A 26,811-nucleotide genomic window follows, 5' to 3' on the forward strand; every position below is an offset into this window, starting at 1 on the left:
GCTGACAGGTAAAGTCCACCACGGGTGGCGATGGCCACTGTTAGCCTCCCTGGCGGGGGGGGACTCCTCGCTGCTGCTTTACCTGTGGGTCACCTGGTTGTTGAGGAGGCCGGGGAACGTCTGCTCCGTTTCAGTGCTGAGAGAGCCGCCTAGCAGAGAAGAAGGTGTCACCACCTGAACGACAGACGGCCTCTCGTGGGCGTCGCCTTCAATTCGGCTGACAACCCCGGTGTTTCTACGACTCCACACTGACCTCAGGTCTGTTTAGAACAGGCCGCTCAGGTCATGAGAGGACAGCGGACAACGATAAAAAGACATGTATTTGGATAAATGTTTTAGTTACATTTGGAATGTACTTTAGTGTTTTAAAAGTGAATAAACATTTTCTGATTGTGTTTTAAATCAGCGTGATGACATCACAATGTTGGATCAACGGAACACGTTTACAATATGGCCTATGACATCATCAGGTACCCTCACCATTGTGGCAGCTGTACATCCACACGCGATGGCCGTCGTAGCGACACCTGCAGCGCAGGACGTTGTTGGAGTAGTCCGTCTCAGGCACCTCATAGTTTGGGTTGATGAGGATCTGTGGGAGGACGAAGGAGCGAGCTCAGAGCCAGCGCCGCAGCGCTCACGCCTTCACACGACCAACGTCACCTGGAAGACGTAATCTCCAGGCGTCAGCTCAGTGATGTCGATCCACTGGCAGTCGATGTCGTGCCTGTAGGTATCCCAGCAGCCCACGCTGATGCCCTGCTCGCCGAAGTTAGCACATTCGTACCTCTTTTCAATACCTGGAAGAAATCAAAGCGGACATTTGTCTGATCTGAACGCTGCTTTTGAAACGGTTCGGTCTGGATTCCGCCCTCGCCATAGTACACAAACTCCGCCGGCTTACTCGCCCTCCTCATCGTCCTGGACCTCAGTCTCTCACGCCATCCTCGTCAGCAGATTATTGGACCACTGATTATAAATAACAGGCGTTATTGTTATTCTTTATTATAACCCCAGAGCAACGCGCAGGAAGACCCTTTTCTAATATGGAGACCGTGACAACCTCCTCCCCTTTGTGTTTGTCTAATGAGCTTCATGGAGCAGATAGAACTCGTCTGATCTTCTGCTGGACGTTCTTCAGCACAGAAATAACAGGAAGTATTTCTGCTGCTCCGGTCTGTTACTGTTAGCCCTCCTGCAGGGGACACCCTCCTGCAGGGGACACCCTCCTGTAGGGGACACCCTCCTGTAGGGGACACCCTCCTGTAGGGGACGCCCTCCTGTAGGGGACACCCTCCTGTAGGGGACGCCCTCCTGCAGGGGACACCCTCCTGCATGGGACACCCTCCTGCATGGGACGCCCTCCCGTAGGGGACGCCCTCCTGCATGGGACGCCCTCCTGTAGGGGACACCCTCCTGCACGGGACACCCTCCTGCATGGGACGCCCTCCTGTAGGGGACGCCCTCCTGCATGGGACGCCCTCCTGTAGGGGACACCCTCCTGCATGGGACGCCCTCCTGTAGGGGACACCCTCCTGCATGGGACGCCCTCCTGTAGGGGACGCCCTCCTGTAGGGGACACCCTCCTGTAGGGGACACCCTCCTGTAGGGGACGCCCTCCTGTAGGGGACGCCCTCCTGTAGGGGACACCCTCCTGTAGGGGACACCCTCCTGTAGGGGACACCCTCCTGTAGGGGACGCTCTCCTGCACGGGACGCCCTCCTGCAGGGGACGCCCTCCTGCAGGGGACACCCTCCTGTAGGGGACGCCCTCCTGTAGGGGACACCCTCCTGTATGGGACACCCTCCTGTAGGGGACACCCTCCTGTAGGGGACGCCCTCCTGCACGGGATGCCCTCCTGTAGGGGACACCCTCCTGTAGGGGACACCCTCCTGCAGGGGACACCCTCCTGTAGGGGACACCCTCCTGTAGGGGACGCCCTCCTGTAGGGGACGCCCTCCTGTAGGGGACACCCTCCTGTAGGGGACACCCTCCTGTAGGGGACACCCTCCTGTAGGGGACGCTCTCCTGCACGGGACGCCCTCCTGCACGGGACGCCCTCCTGCAGGGGACGCCCTCCTGCAGGGGACACCCTCCTGTAGGGGACACCCTCCTGTAGGGGACACCCTCCTGTAGGGGACGCCCTCCTGCAGAAAAGATGCGCATCAGGAATAAATCTGGCTTGCAACTTGATGAGTTGACGGATATTCGTGGACATCGTCAGCTCTCGGCCAACGTGCGTTTTGTGGATGGAGAAGCCATGAGAGAAAACGTCCTATTTTGGAAGGCACTGCCAGAAAAATCCACAGGAGAGGAAATATTTCGGGTCGCGTCGGAATATCTTGCCCAAGGAGGACAGGTGTCTGCACTGATGGAGCCGCAGCCATGGTCGGGTGTAAAGTTGCAAGGCTAATTTATTCCTGATGCGCATCTTTTCTAACACAACAGTTTCGATATCCGCAGACGTGTCATCAATACGTCTGACAATTGTGTTATTTGAGGCACTTTAGCTATCTCTAAAGTCAGGGCGGGGCATCTCGTTGACCTGTACTAGCTGCAGTATTAATGTTTCTGCCACAGTGTGGGACGTTCTGATTCAGCTACAAGTTCAGCAACGAGGTAGCTAGCTTTGAGGAACGAGGTAGCTAGCTTTGAGGGCTCTCTCCTTTACCTTTGAGGTTTCTCTAAAAACAGTTTCCTGTTTCTCATTGTTTGAACGTAAGCGTACGGAATAGTCCATCTTGTTCTGAACGGGGTGTTCCGTTTGGAGACGGCGTTTGGGCTTGCTTGGCACCGTGGAGTTATTGGATAGCTTCTCCATCACTGTCACTCCTCGTCTTGCTGTGATCCCAAACTGCCACTGAGGATGACCCCCCCCCCCCCCCCCCTCCTTAAAGGGGAACCGAAGTGCCCACAAAGTGAAGAGTAGGCAGAAGCCAAAGCATGAAGAACTGCTTTAGGGGAAATATTTGTTTTGTTTTTTAATAAATGCGTTTTTTTAAATCTGCCACACTCTAAATGCAGCGCAGCTGCGTAACGTTTATTTTGAAGTGTGCGCTCTTATTTTGTAGTGCAAGAGGAAATTGCTGTACTAGAGTTAGCGGCAGAGAGGACACCCTCCTGTAAGGGACACCCTCCTGTAGGGGACGCCCTCCTGCAGGGGACACCCTCCTGTAGGGGACGCCCTCCTGTAGGGGACACCCTCCTGCAGGGGACGCCCTCCTGTAAGGGACGCCCTCCTGTAAGGGACGCCCTCCTGCAGGGGACGCCCTCCTGCAGGGGACGCCCTCCTGCAGGGGACGCCCTCCAGCCTCACCTTCATCACACTCCGAGTCCTCCAAGCAGAAACTGGCTTTGTGTCCCTCGGCCACTTTGGTCCCGTTGAGGCTGAACAGGTCGTAGAGCGTGAACACCTCCATGCTGTGATAATGCCTGCAGAGACACAAGCGTCGTTAGCAGCGCTGCAGCAACCCAAAGGCCACGCCGCAACCTGTAATCCACAGGGATTATTTTCATCCGGGGGGGTGGGGGGGGGGGGACCTGATTTATGGTACAACTGCGTCTGTAATTCAGAAAGCTACAAAAAAATAAAGGGCTTCCAGTTGCAGAGGCCCCCCGTCTCCGTCTCCGTCTCCGTCGCCGTCTCCGTTGGCAACTCGAGATAAACACACAGCTCCTTAGCGTTCGGTCTGCCATCGCTACTGGGGGGTCAGAGCCCCCACTGACCCCCTAACCTTTTAGAATCTGAGTCTTAGCTCTGCTCGTTAAGTTTTAATGATTTCATATCGTTCTATTTGATACTCTTTACCACGGCCATACCCGAGGGAAGCCCCCCCCCCAGACCCATCAACAAGGCTCAGGAAGTAAAGCTGGACCCGGACGGAACCATGGTCTCACAGGACGTCCCTCTTCACCTTCAGTCCAACCACAGAACTCTCCCGGACAGAACGCACCTCAGCCCAGACCAGGTCTGCTGCTGGACCTCTCAGGAAGGGGGGCCTTCAGGAACCACGTCAACGTGGATCAGAACATCCAGTTCACTCAGGACAGCGTCCGGCCTTTCTTGGACGGTGCCGGACACCTTGGAATGGATGGAAACCTCAACACGGAGGTGTACAGAGACCCCCCCCCCCCCCACACACACACACACACACACACCGACCAGCGTCTTCTCTTCGATTCCCACCACCCACTGCAGCACAAGTTAGGGGTCATCAGAACCCTGAACCACCAGAGCAGAAACACATCCGGGACGCTCTGAAGACGCTGTCCAAAGTGGACATTTAACATGAGGGAACATGTCCCTGCATTGGTCTCAATGAAGAGACATGTCCACTGTGGAATGATGGCATGATGACCGCTGGACCTCAGACAACTGTGAACGTGTCCTTGCGATTGGACACTGACCTGTGGCAGTCGTGCCACACCCAGGAGTGTCTTCCGGCTTTGGGCCTGAAGTCCGACTGGCCGTTGTTGTGGATCTGGGAGGAGAAGCGCAGCAGGCGGCGGTAGGCGTTGGCCGGCGCCTGGCCGCTGGTGGAGGACAGGCAGTTCTCCTCGTAGGCACACTGCAGCATGAACATGGGCCGGTCCTCCATGTAGGTGGTCTGCTCCACCGCCTGGGGGTTCAGCACCAAGTCAGGGGCCGCTGTGGAGCACAAGGACCAGAACATGGGTCGTGTTCCCAGCGTCTCCAGAAGCAGGAACTATTTGAGCGTGGGCGTCTTACTCTCGGAGCAGGAGACTCCAGCGGCGTTGCGTCCGCCTCCTTTGGGGCAGCTGAGGTGGGCTCCGTGGTGCAGGCAGTGGGACAGAGACATCTCCGTCCCGGAGCAGCGGACGCCGCTCATCACCACGCCGTCTGCACTCACCTCGCCCGGCCAATACCACGTCTCCTGTTAGAAGAGCGTCACCCGGCAGAGCCACGTGATTATTAGCTTCATTGATTCCACCAAAAGACTGCTAAAGCAGCAGGTGATTCTCCACTCTGACCACTAGAGGGCAGCACGCTATCAATGCTCTCACAGACGGGACATAAACGTTGTGACGCTTGTCTCCGTGTCTGAAAGGGAACAGACGAGCCTCAACACAGACATCATCATGCTTTATAAAATTTTAGTTAATAGACATTAAGTTTTACTGTTACTTGAAATTGTTTTAGTTTTTATTTATGTGGTTATTTTATATCTGTATTTTTATTAATTTTATTTCATATGTATTTATATTTTGGGGCCTTGGAATTTCTGTCCAGGGACAACAGATGAAAAATAGCCTTTTGGCTAATTCTGGCACAGAAATGTTTATTAATGTGCGCTGTCCCTGTTAAATAAACGAATCATTCATTCATTCATCATCCTGGCCTCCAGCTGCACCTGCCATCCCATAATATTAGAGACTTCCTGCAGACATTTCAGCGGCGGTTAGTGTGAGGAACACCCGACTCATCTCTGCTGGGAGGCGGAAGTTAAAAGAAACCTAAAGTTACTGTTAACGTTTTAATGAGACCACTGAGGAACAATCACAGAATTATTCAGCCATTTTGCATTCGGATTTCACTTTTCAGAGTACTTCACAACATCACGGTAACCATGGCAACCATGCTTTACATGTTCAGACTAAAATCAATTCTGTTTGATGTTAATAAAGACTCATTTCACTCGACCTGCTCGCTCCCTTTAGTAGCAATAAACCTCCATGTAGGAAACAATCAGAGCAGCGCCCCCTTCACACGGAGAACGCAACCGCACGCCTTCTCCAGGGGCACCTGGAATGACGGCATCCAGCCAATCACAAAGCTCGGCTCACCAGGAGGCTCTGACCCCACATCTACAGCCTCAGCCTCATGCATGCGTGGAAATCTAATCTTGATTATAAGCAATTCATTTAAAGGAGAGAAGCAGCTTTATTGAAATAAATCAGCTCAAGGCTCAACGAAGGATTCCAGGTCAGCGATCGATCGACATGTTTCCAATAATCAGTAAGAAGTCTGTTTGATGGAGTTTCAATGGAGACGACTGAGTCATCCTCTGCCCTCTAGAGGGAACGACGGACATCAGCAGCCTGATAAAGACTATCCGGAAAGTAAAGGGACATTTTAAATGGTTACAATTTGTCTATTTTAGCCGTAACTGATACAGACGGTGAATTGTTGTTATTTATAATAAAACTACGTAACATAAAAAGGGGTGTGTGTTTGGTCCCAGGCTTGGACCGCCCCCGGGGGGCAGCGATGGACCGCTGACCGACCACAGGCACCATTTGCTGCTACGGTCTCAGACAGTTCGGATATTTTTACTTCCGTTTTGAGTTTGTTCCTACAAGCCTTTACGTTAATTCTACGAGTTTACCGCTTCCTGTCTCGGCTGAAGATGATTCAACACAGGAGTTCAAACACAAATCAAAATGAGCCACAGAACTTTCAAGTATAAAGTATCACAAGCCAGTACTCCCATGTATGTGTACTTGTGACACGCCTACTGGCTGCTACTGCTCTTACCTGGAAAGCGTTGCTAGCGAAGCCCAAGCCCAGCTGTCTGCAGGCCACCATCGCCTCCATGGTCCCCCAGCCTTCGCTGCACACCGTCCCCCACACCAGAGAACCGTTCCTGTCCACCAGCACCTCCACTCGGCCCTCATAGGGGCTGCGGCCGCCGCTCAGACGCAGCTGTCGCCGGGAGAAACCGGCGGTAAGAAGGCAGTCCTCAAGAAACGTCCGGATAATGAGAGGCTACAAAGAAATCGCTGCTTCTGAAACAGTCCAGCTACAAGACAAACAATCTCCAGAGCATTTACTGAGATCCACGTCCTGCTGGTCAGACCCGGGACTGTCTCTGGAATGCTCACCGACTCCTGGAAGCCCATAGCAGGAACGTTACATCTCACAGCTGCATCCTCCTCGTGGCTGCAGCCGAGCGACTCCTTGTTGAAGAAGCACTCCGTGATGGACTTCTCGAACCCGGAGCACTGCACCTCATTCATGTGCACCGGGCCCATACCTGGAAAGCAGCCGGAACGTTGGGTAAGGTTGGGCGGAGACGGTGTGGGTGGGGTTTATTCCTCACTGTGAGGGTTCCAGCTCCAGGATGCAGACGCCAACAAGTGTTCAAACATTTAATTACCCATGCGACAGTCAAAAAACAGTAATAAACGAGATATTACATGTCAACAATGTTACGTTGCTAGTGTAGCAAAGCTAGCTCGGTCCCCCTGCGCCCACGCTTTATGCTAAGCTACGCTAAACAGCTTCTGGCTGTCGCTTTATCCTCTCGCCTTTACGCGTTCGGGGGTTTTGTGCATGAATTATTATTAGTAGCATTTTTTTGCGCTGATGTTTTAGACACAGATTAATGAAAGTTTCTTTTTTCACGAGGTTCATTTTTCTGAATGAAGACATCAATGTCCCAATCCTAAGGACAAGAGGGCGGCCTGTTGATTGGTCGTCAGCTTGTGTCAGAGGACAAATGAAGCTAATGTTAAAAACGAAAGCTCATGCTTGAGCAGTTCTAAACCTCAAACTATCCTGATCAATGAACTCGGTAAGACTGACTTTGGGACATTCTGTTTCCATGGATGATGTCACTGGAATGTGAAGCAACATCCTGCATATTGTTGGTCATAAAAAAAGGAACACCTCCCATTTGGAGTCGCCATGCAACACAGTAAGATCCTGTGTTGGGGGAGAGAGCACAGCCCCCCCACGTTTGATGAAGCAAGGAGCCAAAATGGATTCCACAGGATTTACTGACAGCAGGTCCGCGTGATGGCGAAGGGAAGCGCTTTAAAGCGGGTCAGTGGTATATTTTATTTGCTTTAAAACTTCCCAGCGGAGCCCATCAAGGCAGACTGAAAGCCCCGATCACAAAAAAGGACCCGAACGGTTCCGTTTAAAACACAGCGGACTTTAGATTTAACAGCCAATGTGGAGTCTGGAATTAAGTTTGTTTTATTCAATGTTATGAAATCCTGAATTATTCCAGACATCAGTAACAAAACGTGAAACCCGTCTAAAGTCTAAAGTCTAATCTTCGTCTTCCGACGCAGACCGCTTTGTCCGTTACCGGGTCGCACTGGAGCCGATCCGAGGAGGGGAACACCCTGGACAAGCCGCCGGTTCACGCAGGGCCACACTCACACACACACACACACACACACACACACACACACACTCACACACACACACTCACAGCTATGGGTAATGTCGTGTAACAAATGTGCCTAATTTGCATGTTTTTGTTGGAAGCCGGAGAACCCGGAGAGAACCCACGCAGAGACGGGGAGAACATGCAACCTGCTCACAGGAAGGCCGCCTCGCCTCGACCTCGTCCCCCCCTGCAGACAGGTTTGTGTACATGTACACATTTCATCGTGCACACTGAGGTCATCCCAGTTCAGCGACGGCCTCCCGTGCGCTGCACAGCGTAGCCAATCACAAAGCAGAATCCCTCTTCCCAGACTTTGAATCGTCCATGCAGGCAGGATGCACGCTTGTCCTCCTGGGCCGGCATAGGACAACGTCTCCTCAGCTCTTGTGTGGTGGAACAGGGTAGTAAATAAACACGCTAATCTCGAGGAACACACATCATCACTCCACACCGACAGACAGATTACTTCCTGTCACACGCAACCATGAGAAGGTAAATCTCCACCCATACCTTGTCCCAGACGTCCCCCAGACAGGGCCTCGATGGCCGTCCCGAAGCCCAGCTCTCGACACACGACGGTGGCAGACAGCAGGCTCCAGTGGTCGTCACATATGGTGCCCCACTCGCCGTTCCTCAACACTTCCACTCTGCCCTCGCCGACGATGGCCCCGCCACGCAGACGCACCAGCGGCTGCTGAGGAGGAACATCGGAGCCATTATAAAAGACGCGAGTGTGAAATGTTCACCTAAACCACACGTTTAGGTCGCTCTGGTTGTCTGAAGACTAAACGACTCAGCCGAAACCTTTCCGTGTGTGAGAGGAGGAAGCTGCGGCAGCCGGCTGGGCGGCTTCGTGTTTCTGGAACGTGCTGCTAGAGCAGCGTGAGCAGCTCTAGCAGCACGTTCTCTACAGACAAGCCACATGCGTCAGGCAGAGGTTTGACCTCAAGTCCTGAAGTCTTCATGTGTGGGCTCCGACTGCAGAGCGCTCTGGAATAGAGCCAGATTAAAGACTATTCAACATGCAGAGCGCTCTGGAATAGAGCCAGATTAAAGACTATTCAACATGCAGAGCTCTCTGGAATAGAGCCAGATTAAAGACTATTCAACATGCAGAGCGCTCTGGAATAGAGCCAGATTAAAGACTATTCAACATGCAGAGCGCTCTGGAATAGAGCCAGATTAAAGACTATTCAACATGCAGAGCGCTCTGGAATAGAGCCAGATTAAAGACTATTCAACATGCAGAGCGCTCTGGAATAGAACCAGATTAAAGACTATTCAACATGCAGAGCGCTCTGGAATAGAGCCAGATTAAAGACTATTCAACATGCAGAGCTCTCTGGAATAGAGCCAGATTAAAGACTATTCAACATGCAGAGCGCTCTGGAATAGAACCAGATTAAAGACTATTCAACATGCAGAGCGCTCTGGAATAGAGCCAGATTAAAGACTATTCAACATGCAGAGCGCTCTGGAATAGAGCCAGATTAAAGACTATTCAACATGCAGAGCGCTCTGGAATAGAACCAGATTAAAGACTATTCAACATGCAGAGCGCTCTGGAATAGAGCCAGATTAAAGACTATTCAACATGCAGAGCTCTCTGGAATAGAGCCAGATTAAAGACTATTCAACATGCAGAGCGTTCTGGAATAGAACCAGATTAAAGACTATTCAACATGCAGAGCGCTCTGGAATAGAGCCAGATTAAAGACTATTCAACATGCAGAGCGTTCTGGAAAGGAGCCAGATTACAGACTATTCAACATGCACAGCGTTCTGGAATAGAGCCAGATTAAAGACTATTCAACATGCAGAGCGTTCTGGAATAGAGCCAGATTAAAGACTATTCAACATGCAGAGCGTTCTGGAATAGAGCCAGATTAAAGACTATTCAACATGCAGAGCGTTCTGGAAAGGAGCCAGATTAAAGACTATTCAACATGCGGAGCGTTCTGGAATAGAGCCAGATTAAAGACTATTCAACATGCAGAGCGTTCTGGAATAGAGCCAGATTAAAGACTATTCAACATGCAGAGCGTTCTGGAATAGAACCAGATTAAAGACTATTCAACATGCAGAGCGCTCTGGAATAGAGCCAGATTAAAGACTATTCAACATGCAGAGCGCTCTGGAATAGAGCCAGATTAAAGACTATTCAACATGCAGAGCGCTCTGGAATAGAGCCAGATTAAAGACTATTCAACATGCAGAGCGCTCTGGAAGAGAGCCAGATTAAAGACTATTCAACATGCAGAGCGCTCTGGAATAGAGCCAGATTAAAGACTATTCAACATGCAGAGCATTCTGGAATAGAACAAGATTAAAGACTATTCAACATGCAGAGCGCTCTGGAATAGAGCCAGATTAAAGACTATTCAACATGCAGAGCGCTCTGGAATAGAACCAGATTAAAGACTATTCAACATGCAGAGCGCTCTGGAATAGAGCCAGATTAAAGACTATTCAACATGCAGAGCTCTCTGGAATAGAGCCAGATTAAAGACTATTCAACATGCAGAGCGTTCTGGAAAGGAGCCAGATTAAAGACTATTCAACATGCAGAGCGCTCTGGAATAGAGCCAGATTAAAGACTATTCAACATGCAGAGCGTTCTGGAAAGGAGCCAGATTACAGACTATTCAACATGCACAGCGTTCTGGAATAGAGCCAGATTAAAGACTATTCAACATGCAGAGCGTTCTGGAATAGAGCCAGATTAAAGACTATTCAACATGCAGAGCGCTCTGGAATAGAGCCAGATTAAAGACTATTCAACATGCAGAGCGTTCTGGAAAGGAGCCAGATTAAAGACTATTCAACATGCAGAGCGTTCTGGAATAGAGCCAGATTAAAGACTATTCAACATGCAGAGCGTTCTGGAATAGAGCCAGATTAAAGACTATTCAACATGCAGAGCGTTCTGGAATAGAACCAGATTAAAGACTATTCAACATGCAGAGCGCTCTGGAATAGAGCCAGATTAAAGACTATTCAACATGCAGAGCGCTCTGGAATAGAGCCAGATTAAAGACTATTCAACATGCAGAGCGCTCTGGAATAGAGCCAGATTAAAGACTATTCAACATGCAGAGCGCTCTGGAAGAGAGCCAGATTAAAGACTATTCAACATGCAGAGCGCTCTGGAATAGAGCCAGATTAAAGACTATTCAACATGCAGAGCATTCTGGAATAGAACAAGATTAAAGACTATTCAACATGCAGAGCGCTCTGGAATAGAGCCAGATTAAAGACTATTCAACATGCAGAGCGTTCTGGAATAGAACCAGATTAAAGACTATTCAACATGCAGAGCGCTCTGGAATAGAGCCAGATTAAAGACTATTCAACATGCAGAGCGTTCTGGAATAGAACCAGATTAAAGACTATTCAACATGCAGAGCGCTCTGGAATAGAGCCAGATTAAAGACTATTCAACATGCAGAGCATTCTGGAATAGATCCAGATTAAAGACTATTCAACATGCAGAGTGCTCTGGAATAGAGCCAGATTAAAGACTATTCAACATGTAGAGCGCTCTGGAATAGAGCCAGATTAAAGACTATTCAACATGCAGAGCTCTCTGGAATAGAGCCAGATTAAAGACTATTCAACATGCAGAGCGTTCTGGAATAGAACCAGATTAAAGACTATTCAACATGCAGAGCGCTCTGGAATAGAGCCAGATTAAAGACTATTCAACATGCAGAGCGCTCTGGAATAGAGCCAGATTAAAGACTATTCAACATGCAGAGCGTTCTGGAATAGAGCCAGATTAGTCTTCCCCTCAATCAGTATTGCTTTGCTAAATATAATTAATCTATCCCTACTCACAGGCTATGTACCCAAGTCTTTTGAAACAGCAGTCATTAAACCGCTTCTCAAAAAACCAACATTGGATCCTGATGTCTCGGCTAACTATCGGCCAATTTCAAACCTTCCATTCCTGTCAAAGCTTCTAGAGAAAGCAGTTTCCAGTCAGCTGTGTGAATTCTTACAAGACAATAAGTTATTTGAGGTTTTTCAGTCGGGTTTCAGAGCTCATCATAGCACAGAGACAGCATTAGTTAAAGTCACCAATGACCTTTAATAGCGTCTGATAATGGACTTGTCTCCGTGCTTATTTTATTAGATCTCAGTGCAGCCTTTGATACAATAGATCATCAGATTCTGTTACAGAGGCTGGAACAATCTGTTGGTGTTAGAGGATCTGCATTGAACTGGTTTAGATCATATTTATCTGATAGATTCCAGTTTGTACGTGTTCATGATGAATCTTCTACGTACACTGAAGTTAAATATGGAGTTCCACAGGGTTCAGTGCTTGGACCTATTCTGTTCACGCTGTATATGCTTCCCTTAGGTAACATTATTAAGAAACATAGCATAAATTTCCACTGCTATGCAGATGATACTCAATTATACCTGTCAGTTCAGCCAGACAAAGTCAATCAGTTGGTTAGACTTCAGACGTGCCTTAAGGACATTAACTCCTGGATGACCGAGAACTTCCGGTTATTAAATCCAAACAAAACTGAGGTTCTGGTTCTTGGGCCAAAGCATCTCAGAAATGTTTGTTCTACTGTTGTAGTTGAACTAGATGGCGTCTCAGTGTCCACCAGCACCACTGCAAAGAATCTGGGGGTAATCTTTGATCAGGACCTGTCCTTTCAGTCCCAGATAAAGCATATTTCAAGGACTGCGTTCTGTCACCTTCGGAATATCTCAAAGGTCAGGCACCTACTGACCCGAAAAGATGCAGAACAAATAGTCCATGCTTTTGTGACTTCCAGACTGGACTACTGCAACTCCTTACTGTCCGGCTGCCCCAAAAAGGTCTATTAAACATCTCCAGCTGATCCAGAACGCAGCAGCACTGGATGTAGTGTAGTGTAAATGATGTAGTGTAAATGCATTATGTTTCTGTCTGTTGTTCTTTGCTCGGTTGAGAGGTTGGCGGTTCGATCCCCGGCTCAGGCACATGTGTACACTGTCGTTGTGTCCTTAGGCAAGACACTTCACCCACATCGCCCGGGCGCATGCGCACGCTGCGACCAGCAGCAGACTACAGTTGAAGTGTAACTGCTGTAAACCAATTCTACCTTCGGGTACAAATAAAGTCACCTTACCTTACCTTACTTACGGCCACTCTCTATCCATCTTTTTGTTTTTGACTCTCTTCCTACCTGTCCCCCTCCCTCTCTCTCTCGCTATCAACCCAGCCGGTCAGACAGATGGCCACCCACCATGAGCCTAGGTTCTGTCCAAGGTTTCTGCCTGTTAAAGGGAAGTTTTTCCTTGCCTCCGTCTCCAGAGTTCTTGCTCTTGTGGGTCAGGTTGGGTTCTGTGTTTCCCTGCTAATCCTGTAAAGCCTTGAGATGACTTCCTGTTCTGATCTGGTGTTATAGAAATAAAACTGAATTTAATTGAATGGACGATCTTCAGTTCTGGCCAAACATTTTGTGTCTTTCCTCCTACATTGGAGCCAGTAAACTGAACCAGTACAGCATCCAGATGTCTGTGGTTATTAAGTTATGGATCAATAGTGTGGCATGTCAGTTCATTGATCTCTAATATTTCTAATCCTTTGGTCACAATAGGACGGATTGGGGTAGATGTGAAGAATATTCTGCAAAGATCACTAATTAACAATTCAAATCAATCTGTTCTAAAGATCCTAATTTATAAAGTCATTATTTAATCAAGTTTAGTCAGAGAGCATTCCGGGGGATTTTACCTCATCTTTGAAGGCCTTCCTGAATCCTGTCATGGATGTCGGGGCGAAGGCTCTGCCGGGCACGCAGCTCACCACAACCGGCAGGCCTCCAGCGCAGGTCTCGTTGGGCTTCAGTGACGAAACCTGGCCCAGTTTGCAGCTGGACAGATGGGCCTCGCTGCCAGTGCAGTTCACAGAGTAGTCCCAGTACGTGGGCTTTCTCCTGCGAGCAAACATCCTGGGCAAATGGAGGGAAATGAAAGCACAATAAGGAAGCGTTTGAGAGGATGGATGGATCAACGCTTCTGGTTCTACTCCCTGCAGTTTAAAAGCTGCTTTACTTTAATCCATCTCATCCTCGCTTCAAGCTGCAGCCCCCTCTCAAGATACAAAAAGATTTAATAAGATGAAACTACGCAACCCTCCCTGCACCAAAAGATGGACGCACGGAGAGTCCATGTTGATACAGGAAGTTAGCAGGTAGCTTCTGGCTAGATGTTTCCCCTCGGCATCGGTGGAGAGGGGGGCATGGTAAAAAGCTACTAATTAAAGTCAATGCCACAGATGCTGCACGAGCCCATCGAGTTCCCCTGAAAGCACCTCCTGGAGTCGCCCCTGGTTTAAACCGCATCGGCAGAACAAGAGATGAATGCACAGTATGCATCCTATGTTAGCAGTTGGTTTTCGTACTTTAATCAAGTGCTCTTAAATTCGTAAGTACATAAGATTGCATTGACTTGCTCATGGGCACTTCATTTTACTGTGCTACTTAAGAAGCAGAAAAAACGGCATTAGCATATTGCAGAATGAATACAAACGTGTAAGGTTCGTTAACAGCTGCAGCGTTCGCAGAATTCATGTGAACCAGAGCAAACGGGGTTAGCGACGCTCGTTCAGGCCGTTTATTAGCGAGCCCATACTCCACAGGTAACGAGCCTCATCTCCGCGAGTCATGCAGCATTTGTTTTTTATTTTGGATCCAGGGGGGGGGTCCAGCGCTAATGTTCTCTGCCATTGCTCGAGGACTGGCTCTGCTACACACTCCCATTCAATTAGAGCCCGGCCATGATGCATATCAGCGCTGTTTAAACGGAGCGGTGGCTGAATTATCTGGCTGTGATCAATTCACTCCAGTTATGGTTAAATAGATTAGAGCATTCATAACCTTCTACTTAATGAATCGAAACAGCCCCATTGCTTCCACATGGCAGTGTCAGTTCACTGCAGCTCTGGAAGCTCGGGGTCATCGAGGCCTCGGAAATGACTCGTGGCTTTAATCGGCCTCATTTAGGGCATGAATGTTTACAGAAAGGAATATTTAGAAACCATTACATTAAATGCATTTAGGGCGTGAAACAATAAACTTTATAGAGTTACTTTATAAATACTGAAAAACTCAATGGGAGGATTGCAAAAACTTCCAGTCACACTCTGTGAGGTCAACATTTTGGGGTTGGGCTTTGCGTCTCAGCAGGAGGCAGGCAGGAAGCTTGGAATCGATGTGTCTCGCGTTAGCTTAGCGCACACGCTGGATCGTGGAGGAGAAGCTCGTCAGCGCCGCCAGCGATCCAGTACCTGTCTTCCTGTTCGGAAGTTTTCTATGAGTTCATTTGCTGACATTATTCATTCATCCTCTGAAGCGTTTTGTCTGTTTTGGGTCGCGGGTCGTGCTGGAGCCGAGCCGATCCCAGCAGTCTATGGGCGAGAGGCGGGGCACACCCTGGACAAGCCGCCAGGTCGTCACAGGGCTTGCAGACATTGGATTTGTCAAATGTAATAATGACCTGATTTTGTTGTGACTGTTGGGACTTGTACCCGGAGCAGTAACATTATTAGCAGTAGTAGTAACAGTAGAGGTAGTAGTAACAGTAGCGGTAACAGTAGCGGTAGTAGTAACAGTAGTGGGAGCAGTAGCAGTAACAGTAGCGGTAGAAGTAACAGTAGTAGTAACAGTAGCGGTAGTAGTAACAGTAGCGGTAGTAGTAACAGTAGCGGTAGAAGTAACAGTAGCGGTAGTAGTAACAGTAGCAGTAACAGTAGCGGTAGAAGTAACAGTAGCAGTAGTAGTAACAGTAGCAGTAACAGTAGCGGAAGTAGTAACAGTAGCAGTAACAGTAGCGGTAGTAGTAACAGTAGCGGTAGTAGTAACAGTAGTGGGAGCGGTAACAGTAACAGTAGTAGTAACAGTAGCGGTAGTAGTAACAGTAGCGGTAGTAATAACAGTACCAGGAGCAGTAACCGTAGCAGTAGTAGTAACAGTAGCAGTAGTAGTAACAGTAGCAGTAGTAGTAACAGTAGCGGTAGTGGCAGTAGTAACAGTAGTAGTAACAGTAGCGGAAGTAGTAACAGTAGTAGTAGTAACAGTAGCAGTAGCGGTAGTAGTAACAGTAGTAGTAACAGTATGAGTAGTAATAGTAACAGTAGTAGTATGAGTGGTAGTAACAGGAGCGGTAGTGGTAACAGTAGCAGTAACAGTAGCGGTAGTAGTAACAGTAGTAATAGTAACAGTAGTAGTATGAGTGGTAGTAGTAACAGTAGCGGTAGTAGCAACAGTAGCAGTAGGAATAACAGTAGTAACAGTAGCAGTAGTAACAGCGGTAGTAGTAACAGTGGTAGTAGTAATAACAGTAGCAGTAGTAATAACAGTAGTAACAGTAGCAGTAGTAACAGCGGTAGTAGTAACAGTGGTAGTAGTAATAACAGTAGCAGTAGTAATAACAGTAGTAACAGTAGCAGTAGTAACAGCGGTAGTAGTAACAGTGGTAGTAGTAGTAACAGTAGCAGTAGCGGTAGTAGTAACAGTAGTAGTAACAGTATGAGTAGTAATAGTAACAGTAGTAGTATGAGTGGTAGTAACAGGAGCGGTAGTGGTAACAGTAGCAGTAACAGTAGTGGTAGTAGTAACAGTAGCAGTAACAGTAGTGGTAGTAGTAACAGTAGCAGTAGTAGTAACAGTAGTAATAGTAACAGTAGTAGTATGAGTGGTAGTAGTAACAGTAGCGGTAGTAGCAACAGTAGCAGTAGGAATAACAGTAGTAACAGTAGCAGTAGTAACAGCGGTAGTAGTAACAGTGGTAGTAGTAATAACAGTAGCAGTAGTAATAACAGTAGTAACAGTAGCAGTAATAACAGTAGCAGTAGTAATAACAGTAGTAACAGTAGCAGTAGTAACAGCGGTAGTAGTAACAGTGGTAGTAGTAATAACAGTAGCAGTAGTAATAACAGTAGTAACAGTAGCAGTAGTAACAGCGGTAGTAGTAACAGTAGCAGTAGTAATAACAGCAGCAGTAGTAATAACAGCAGCGGTAGTAGCAACAGTAGTAACAGTGGTAGTAACGTTCGAACAGGGTATTTTGTATACTGTATCTCCCCAGCTTTGTGTCAGTGCCGTCACGCTGACCTGCTGCGTCTGTCCTTCCGTCATTCTCAAAGTAAATAAGAGAAACTCCAAGCGACACAGGAAGGTAACAGATCTCTGCTCCCTGTTCAAACACTGCATGGGCTGAAGTAGAGGAAACTTCCAGCCAGGGTGCAGATGGAAAATGTACGGCTCACTCAAGTGGAAGTCTTCTGGAAGACTGCGATTAACCCCTGACTGTCCTCATGCCGGCTGGATTCTCAGAGGTCAGGTTTGGTGTGAGGAGCAGGCCAAGTCTCTGACCGCTGCAGCGTCAACATCCCGATGGAAAATAAAAATACACACGCTAAGATAATTACACGAGTTGAGAGTAAAAAAAACTACATCTAGTCACAGTAAATGAAGAGGGGGCGTGGCCTCTGAACAAAAGCTGAAGCAGAGAAATGTCCCAAACACAGAAAATAATTAACAAGAAAAGCACTCAGAGAGCACAGACCTCCGCCAACACTTTCAGGAATGGGGGGTTCTTCTGGATCTCGATCCAGAGCTTGTGAAGATACAACAAAGCCGTTTGTCCACCACTGACTCCAGTGTCTCGCTAAAGGCAGCAGAAGCAGAAGCTCCTTTGTGGAGCGAATCAGAGAGACATTATTGGAAGGGTCCAGAAACTAAATCATTTCATTGTGAATGTTTACCCTGATTTCAGCCGGACCTGTTTCCTCAGGTATTAAAGACAGAACAAATCCGTCGGCCTGCTCCGATGGAATCGACTCAGCTAGAAGACGACGCTTGTTAGAAATCTGTCTCTAATATTAAATGTTCAGCAGGACGAAATCTTCATAATATCTGCAATCCGGATCCGATCCAGATGAAATTCAGTGGTGAGATAGAGACCCCCCCCCCCCCCCCCCCCGCCATAAATGACTTTGTCAAATTCCATAAACATCGGTCAATAATCAACCGAGATATTGAGGAACACATTCTGAAGCTCTATTTACTGCAACATTACCACAATCTTCAAATTGACCCAGAATCCAGGATCTCTTGTGGAACATCACCAACATGTACTCATCTGTTCTTGGTGACATTTCCTGAAGTTTCATCCAGATCCATCTGTAACCTTTTGAGTTATGTTACTAATGAACAGACAGACAGACAAACACAACCTTTGCAGGATGTCTACAGATACAGAGTACTCCACACACTTCTAGAGGCTCATCGGTGATGATCGAGAGCCGATACTCCGGCTGTACACAAGCAGATTCCGGGTGACTTGCATGTTCCAGGAGGCCCTGGCGGAATGAGCCCTGACATTCAGTAACAGCTCTCTGTCTGGAGACATTGAAGGGAATAAATACTTACATACAGTAGTAATACTGTACGTAATACCTACTTGTAGACTCTGGCATTGTACTTTCTCTCCCCAGGGAAGCCAAACATGCCACAGATGACTCTGCTGTTCAGATTGTTCCAATCGCTGTTACAGATCTGCTTCCATTTGCCACCATCCTTGACCTCCACGTAACCTTCTGTGACGGGGATCCGCTTCCGGTACGATGACAGGATGGCCCGAATGCGCACGTCCTCCACCTGGATGTCCAGGCTCTGGGGGCACAACAGCGTGCATGCAGGTCAAAGAGAAGAAACGTGTAATACGAGCTTGCAAAAATATTACAATTGTGTTTTGGTTGACAAAATGTACACATAATGAGCCAACACAGGTCCGTACAGCTACTACTAGTACTACTAGTACTACTACTACCCAGTTCTGTGTGCGCCTCCTGCTTATCTTCTCCAGGTGGCAACCATGTTTACAGGGAATCACCTCATTAATTACACCCAAGACTCAACATGCTTTAAACCAGGGGTGGGCAAACTTTTTGACTCGCGGGCCACGATAGGTTCTAAAAATTTGACAGAGGGGCCGGACCAAGAACAGATGGATGGAGTATTTGTGTGAACTAATATAAATGACACGTGAAAGCTATAGCATTAAAGGATTTGGCCTTTGACAGGCAGCATTACAGGGAAAAGGTCAAATGAATGAGGTTTAATTATAATACAATTTTATTTAATGATATAATTTGGATAAGTTTTGCGGGCCGCATTAAAAAGACCAACGGGCCGCATATGGCCCCCGGGCCTGGGTTTGCCCATGTCTGCTTTAAACTCTTCGACCTAAAAGTATCAAGGGTTTCCATGGTGACAAAACGCGACACATTTCAGTGCAACGCTGTAAAGCAGCAGGAACACACAAACACTCAGTAGGGGGTCACACTTATGTAACCGTCCAGCGCAAACCGGAAGAGCACAGAGCGGAAAGCGAGACGTGGCGTCGCTTTCATGAGCTGCTCAAACAATCAACACCAAATCACACCCACACACACACACACACACACACACACACACACACTCACGTGCATGTGTGCAGACCAGAGTCCTGTAAGCAAAACTTTGCGTGAGCCTTCCTCTTGGACCTTTTCTGTCGGGATGGATAAACATTTCCTCCTCGAGCCCAAACCCACATTCTTGCTACATGACCATGCAGGCCGAGGAGGTGGAGGAGGAAGAGGAGGAAGAGGAGGTGGAGGAGGGGGGGGTCCACTTCACCCAACAGATGGACCTCTCATATACAGCCAGGAAACCCCAGACATCAAATCATGAGAAAGCAGCCTTTCCTACATTGGCAGGGAAGCTGGCACCAAGCTGACCGTCGTTCTACCCGCTGCCATGTCCTCCCCGAAGACCGCAGGAATCGCTGGTGGGAGGCAGCAGGGTAATAACTGGACATGTGATGAGGGAGACATTCTCTGGACAGACAGAGCCCAGCTCGCGTTGGACGGGCTGCTGTGGACACGCGGAGCGGAGCTTGAAGCCAGCTCCCGTCTGCAGATTGAAACGCTCTCATATGGAGCTCTGGGGCCTTTCTGAGCCTGAGCCCACTCAGGAGGAAAAGTGGTGCGGCTGGAAAAGCCATCAGTGGGATGAGCTGCCCAGGGGCGGTGAGGGGCCTCAGTCCGCTGTCGCTATGACAACGGTACACCTTTTTCTCTCTTTGCGGAACCTCAACCTTTTTAAGTCTTAATCCAGTTTACCGTGGCCGTGTTGCGCTATAAACGCGATGCGATCCCGAGATCGGGGCGTCCCGAGCCGGCAGCAGTCAGGTGAGGGTAGACCCCGCCCAAACATCATCGTCACCTCTTACGACGCGTCATTTATTCTGCTTTCGGGTTCTGAATGAGCTAAGAGATGCTGAAACATCACCAGGAGTCGACCCTCGCTGGTTCCCCCTGCAGTTAAACACAGGAACTGAGTCTCGTGGTTAGCAGCGCTTCAAAGACCAGGATGAGAGGATGGTCGGGGGTCCAGGTCGATATCCAGACCGAACTCGAGGGCTCTGGACCGGGTCGGCGTCAGCCCTTAATACTACGGAGGCAACGCCTTTCCTGACATTTTAAATCCTCGTGTATCTTTCTTAGTTTTCACATTTGCGCTGCATATCTGTACCGTTTCACAGAAATGAGTCAGTCGCTGATAAAGACCACCGGCCAATCAGAAGGGACACGGCCGTGCAGCTCGTGCAGTCGAGGTTTGAATCGATGTTCCTGAGTGCCGGACAGACACTGTGTGATAAACTTGCAGGACGGCTGCGCCATGGCAGAGGTTGCCTCGCTGGGCGACTGACTGGCAGTGTAACGGTTAACACACTGGCAGGAGCCTGCTCCTGCTGACTTCCTCGACATTAAGCTTAACCCTAACCCTGTTTTTATTGGTTCTTAATGGTTATTATGTTTTTATTTGCATATATTTTCTTCTTTATGACGATGATTGTCACATTTGTAAAGTTCAGATTAAAATCTGCTCACCCTTACCTGATTTAAAAGGAATCTCTTTATCCTGCAGTATTTGCAGGATTCAAATAAATCAAAGTGACAAACACCGGCGTTGTCCCGTACGGAGACGATTTTGGGTGTTGCTGCTTTGTGAACGCCTGAAGACAGATTCCTTCTATCTGGGGGCCCATCGAGCATCCGCATTCAGTTATTCTCATTCCTTCCAGGCCATTTGGGATGAACGCCACACGTCTAAACGTCTAAAACGCCCACTCATGTGTAACGACCACCGGGTGACCGTGGCGACACGTCACTCGACTGCTTTAGGGTCGGTGGAGGAACGAGCCTGCAAACACAAGGAACAATGAGTTCAGGAACATGTGGTTCTGCTAGAGGCCTTTGGTTCTATCATCTCCCGTCCAAGAAACAGGATTCCCATGTGGAGCCGGATTTCAGCTATTTCCTGGTACTGTGCGTTACAGCAGAATGTGGGGAGGAGCTGCTGAGCAGCAGCGTGTAGCTCCTCCTCCAGAGCCCATGCTAATAAACTGAAAGCAGATGTTTGACAAAGTCGTGACGAAATCCAAAGCGGAGCGTGAAAAACATCATTTCAGGGATACGCGTTTAAACGGCCTGATAAAGACACTCGTGGAAACGGTTCCAGGTCGAAGGATCCAGTCCATGTTTTGCCATCAAGATTTTAAGTGTTTTTTTTACTGATTTCCACAAAGCTTGGAGGAGGGGCGGGGCATGGCTCCCAAATCGACCCAGCACATTTTGCTGCACATCTGGACACCAAGGAAGAGTGGACTGATGTGAACTAAACTTCTGGAGGATTCGACATGGGCCGGGATTTCATTCTGACCTCATTCTGGATCAGAACCAGACGGGGCCTCCGACCGATGCGGGACGGGGCCTCCGACTCTGATGCAGGACGGGGCCTCCGACTGATGCGGGACGGGGCCTCCGACTGATGCGGGACGGGGCCTCCGACTCCGATTCAGGACGGGGCCTCTGACGCTGATAGAGTTTTTTCATAGAGCCGTAACTGAACTGAACAGACAGTCAGCATAAACAGGTCACGGTGCATTGTGGGAAATGTGTGCAATATAATTTGCCAAAACTCATTTGACTGTTTGTGACCCTCACCTGAGGTCACGAGCTTTGGGTAGTGACCGAAAGAACGAGGTCCCGGGTACAAGCGCCTGAAATGAGCTTCCTCCGTAGGGGGGCTGGGCTCTCCCTTAGAGATAGGGTGAGAAGCTCAGTCATCCGGGAGGAGCTCGGAGTAGAGCCGCTGCTCCTCCGCGTTGAGAGGAGCCAGATGAGGTGCATCTATTCAGGATGCCTCCTGAACGCCTCCCTGGTGAGGTGTTCAGGGCACGTCCCACCGGGAGGAGACCACGGGGAAGACCCAGGACACGCTGGAGAGACTATGTCTCTCGGCTGGCCTGGGAACGCCTCGGGATCCCCCAGGAAGAGCTAGAGGAAGTGGCCGGGGAGAGGGAAGTCTGGGTTTCCCTGCTTAGGCTGCTGCCCCCCCGACCCCCCCGGACAAGCGGAAGAAGATGGATGGATGGATGGATGGATGGATGGATGGATGGATGTTTTACTGTAGTTGATGATGTTGAATTGAATCCTTTTTACACTCGGGCTGTCGGTGTCATTTCGTTGTACCTTGTGTAATGACAATAAAGTCTATTCTTAGACCGGGCTGCAGGGCTGACGAGGCAATGTGGGGCACCCGGCCACAGCAGCACTGAACGCTGCTTGGGGGGGGGGACTTCATGGCTGCTCCTTAGGAGACGAGAGGGTAGCCGGAAAGGTGCAGAAAGGTTGCAGCAAAAGCAGAAACACAAACGTGGAAGTAGGAAGGAGAGATTTCATCCAAAGGATGGCTCAGCGTTTAGCGCGAGGCTGCAGGCCTCCGCCATCAGCCCGCCGGCCGCTACCATTCGCTGCTGCGCCGGCTCCTGGACCGGGACACTTTGCCCCTTCTGATGGTTTTGGGTCGACTCTCTGCTGAGATATCAGAGACAGACACGCCTGACTCCTTCTGAAATGGACCTCGAGGACATTGTGCTTGTTGAGCTCCAAAAAGAAATGCAGGTATGTTGAATTTGGGGGTAAATGAAGATACGTATATATACACACATATATATATACGCATATGTACTTGGAAGTGTCGTGGTGGGGACCATGTTAACTTTGCCTTGACTTCCAGAAATCTTAAATTAATCTTAAAATCTTAAACCATCAATTTGGAACACAAATAGATTCAGAAAATGAAGGAACTCTCAGCTAAATAAAACCAGCTGCTGCAGCTTCTCTGGTCTCCGGTAGAGTCCAGTCGGCTGCGTTGGACGACCACGACGGGACGACTTTCCGTCCGTCCGTCTGTCCACGCAGGCCGGTCTTGTCCGAGGCCATCGTGATGCATTTTCTCTGCCTTTCCAAAAGCTTTGGACGACTTATGATTCTAGATTCCGGCAACGATTACAACACTTAGCCCAAATGACACGCCTCCAGATTTCCTTCGCCGCTCAGACGTTTCTATAAAGCTCCTTTGTGCAGCCCAGCTCCCACGCCAGTCTCAGGTCTACGGCTCAGAACGGTCCTCTTTCATGGTCTCCGTGTCCTGAACGGCTGCTTTTGTCTCGTCCTGAAGGGGATCAATGACTTCAGCCTGACGAGCACGACTGACTGCATCACCGTTTGTATGTTTAGCCGCCTGCTGGACCGCTGTGCCAAACATCACATTTCAGAAACCCTGGAATGTCCTCATGTTGAAATTGGTCTCGCCTGGAATGCGATGCATGTGCATCCGTCGCTGCAGTAGCTTCTCCGTGAGCTGGTTTTGGCCGCTGGTTCCTGCAAGCCTCTGCTGACCTCAAAGGAAGGAATACTTTCAGCGTGTTTCTGTCCCGCAAGCTGATAAAAACTCGGGGTCGACCGATTATCAGCCGGGCCGATTATATCGGCATCGGCTGATAAGAGATGGACGTAAAACCGTCTTATTTTGGCTCTATGCAGCCACGCCTCTCTGTCTCCAGCATCGTCCCGCCCACAGCACCCTCTGATTGGTTACACACAGAGCCTTGGCGCGGGTCAAACAGCCAATCAGCAGTGAGCTGTACATGCTTTGTGAGTGAAGAAACTCTCTAGAGCAGGAATATGTTTTGAAGTTAAGTTAATGCCACAGACTCTCCTAAAAGTCCTGTACGACTATTCTTAATGCTACTGTTAGCATTAGCGTGCTAGCTCAGTGGAAAAGCCTTATGCAAGCCCAATAATACCAAAGATTTGTTGATTATTGTCCAAGATAAATCAATAAAAGCTGCATAATAAACTTATGCTTCAAGGCATTTAAAGGAATTGAAGTGTTGGACTTCGGATTATTCTCAATTTTGACGCCAACATTTTCACTTTTACTGCAAATCGGCTCCAAATATCAGTTATCGGCCATAAATTAAGTATATCGGTCGGTCACGAATAAAACTTTGGGAGAGGGCAAAAAGCAGACGCAGACAGGGATCTGAGCCCAGATGTCAAAGGTCAGCAACACGTGCATGCACGGCTTCCCGTGCAGCGTTCATACCCGTCTGGGTCGAGCGCCTGAGGTCACCATCACCTCAGAATCTATTGGATCCTCCTTTGCAGCCTGTCTGACTAAAGGCCTACTAATCATCCCACCACAAAACCCCCAGCGCCATGGCATCATGGCTGCCGTCGTATCACCCACCACAACGCTCTCGGGGGTGGGGGGGGTGACCAGAATACCACTTCCAGATGACAAAGCGAGCCGATGGCAGCGAGGCCCGGCTGGTGGCGTTCAGACCCGCTAAGCCCCGTGTCTGCATCTTCCCTCCAGACATCTGAGGCCTCTTTCACGCTCTTTTTTATAACTACGTAAAATAAGGTTTTCATGAGCACGTCTCCAGAAACCTCGGCGTAGAACAGGTCCCCTAAAATCCTCGTCTCCTCACCTAACAGGTGGCACCGTCTTCAAAAGGGGCGCGTGCATGTTTATAACCAGGGATTCATGGAATCTTCTCAAATCGGTTTGGGATCTTCGGGCTTCTGGAGACATGCATTAAATGATTAAAGTGCATGTATTTTCTGCAGCAGCTTATCCTCTACGGGCCGAGCAGTCACCTCGAGTCGTTGAGCAGCATGCTGCATCTGCCCTGAACTATCTCCATCTTCCCTGGACTGCCACTCTTTTGGGTGAAGCAGTCCTTTAATGCCAGCGGCTCCGGGCGCGTATCGCTACACAGCTTTACTCTCGTCTGCGCTCAGCAGCTGGCCTCCGACTGTCCAGCCTGCTGATGGCTAGAACGGATGCAGCGGGTCAACGAGGGCCGCTCCCAGCAGAGGCTGGCATGACGCTGGCGGCCGAGCAATTACAGATATTCAAATAGCATTTTGTTTTCCTAGTTGCATTGGTTTTAAGCAAATACCAGTTTGATATTCGTGCATCCGGCAGACATGCCAGACAGAAACTGATCCTCTTGATTAACGTAGCCATTATCTGACAGCATATCCCTCCAGCATTTATTACATGCGTATTATCAAATCTGCATCGGAGCCATTTGAGCCAACTCTGCCGTCAAAGTCGGACAACACGAGACACCTGAATCGTTTATTGCAGCCAATTCAAACCAAATCCCCGCCAGTTCCTTTCATTAAAATAGAATTTCGGCTGGTTTTTCAGACCAGAGGAGACAAAGCTGCAAGAGGCAACTCTGCGTTTTGCTTCATTATGCTGGAATGCAGATTTACGAGGGCTGTTCAGAGAGCAGAAAGATAACATCCTGCTTTCTGCCGCGATTAGCTCAGCGCTGATTGGCTGCCCAGGAACAGATGCTCAGCAGTGTCCCATCGAGCGATCTGACCAGGCTACAAGCGCCACACCTAGAACTTTAACTTCACTTTCACTGCAGGCTGTTTGGAGAGGACTGTCATTAAAATAAGGACGGGGTTCCGCCTTTCCTGCTCTGGGCGGTTTCCAGCCCTAGACGAGGAAAGATGTATGATTTAAAGAGGCTTTTAGATGATACACTGGATGAAAGAAACCCTCTGGTGATGTCATTGGGTAAGTGTCCACATTGATACAGAGAGGCTTGCAGAAAGACCCAGAATCAACCAGTAGCTCCAGTTGATCCGCAACAAAGATCATGCAGAGTCCAGGAACCTGACAGAATGACGGATACGCCATTAAATCTCGGTGCCTTGTTTGCTTCACACACTGCAATTTCAATTCTGAAGCAATTTCCACAAAACTTTATGAAGTAGGTAAAACCTAAGTAGGACAGTAGGACTGTTCGGAATTGGCAGAGGTGTCCAACCAAACGTAGTAGAACGCCATCACTAGTGAGAACATTCAGGGGGGGACTTCTCTGACGAGATAACGCCATTGGCTAAAGAACAAGCCCCTTTGCATGAACAGGTCTGGACCCAGTGCACTTACCTCTACGTGGTTGGGTAGCGTGTTGACGAACTTGAACCCGGGGATCCTCTTGTCGCTGCACACCACGCCCACGTCTTCGCTGTGCTTGCAGTCGGAAACACCGATTCCATTGGACGGACACAGCGCTAAGGTCTTTTCTTTCCCAGTGCAGTGGAGGTTGTCAAACCAGATCGGTCCTGATCGGACAGACAAACGGAATGTAATTCCTTTGAAGCTAGGTCCTCCAGAGCCATTGACGGATTTCCGTTTAGGGACAGTGCAAGTCAGAAATGTAACATTGAGCAAAGGTT

General features: G+C 49.0%; 1 protein-coding gene across 1 annotated transcript in view; it reads right to left on the minus strand.

Annotated features, from left to right (window-relative positions):
- loxl2b (lysyl oxidase-like 2b) overlaps positions 1–26,811 on the minus strand; it is a 32,416-nt gene that overhangs the window by 608 nt on the left and 4,997 nt on the right. Inside the window, exons 3-14 of the mRNA XM_068738678.1 lie at positions 26,522–26,697; positions 18,612–18,823; positions 13,882–14,098; positions 8,652–8,835; positions 6,844–6,995; positions 6,497–6,664; positions 4,730–4,895; positions 4,408–4,648; positions 3,317–3,432; positions 664–800; positions 481–592; positions 83–149 (exon numbers count right to left, since the gene is read on the minus strand). Of these exons, the coding sequence (XP_068594779.1) occupies positions 83–149; positions 481–592; positions 664–800; positions 3,317–3,432; positions 4,408–4,648; positions 4,730–4,895; positions 6,497–6,664; positions 6,844–6,995; positions 8,652–8,835; positions 13,882–14,098; positions 18,612–18,823; positions 26,522–26,697 (1,948 nt within the window). The remainder of the gene's footprint in view (positions 1–82; positions 150–480; positions 593–663; positions 801–3,316; positions 3,433–4,407; positions 4,649–4,729; positions 4,896–6,496; positions 6,665–6,843; positions 6,996–8,651; positions 8,836–13,881; positions 14,099–18,611; positions 18,824–26,521; positions 26,698–26,811) is intronic.

This window comes from Brachionichthys hirsutus, chromosome 4 (genome assembly GCF_040956055.1).
Source record: "Brachionichthys hirsutus isolate HB-005 chromosome 4, CSIRO-AGI_Bhir_v1, whole genome shotgun sequence".
NCBI classification, from domain to species: Eukaryota; Metazoa; Chordata; class Actinopteri; order Lophiiformes; family Brachionichthyidae; genus Brachionichthys; species Brachionichthys hirsutus.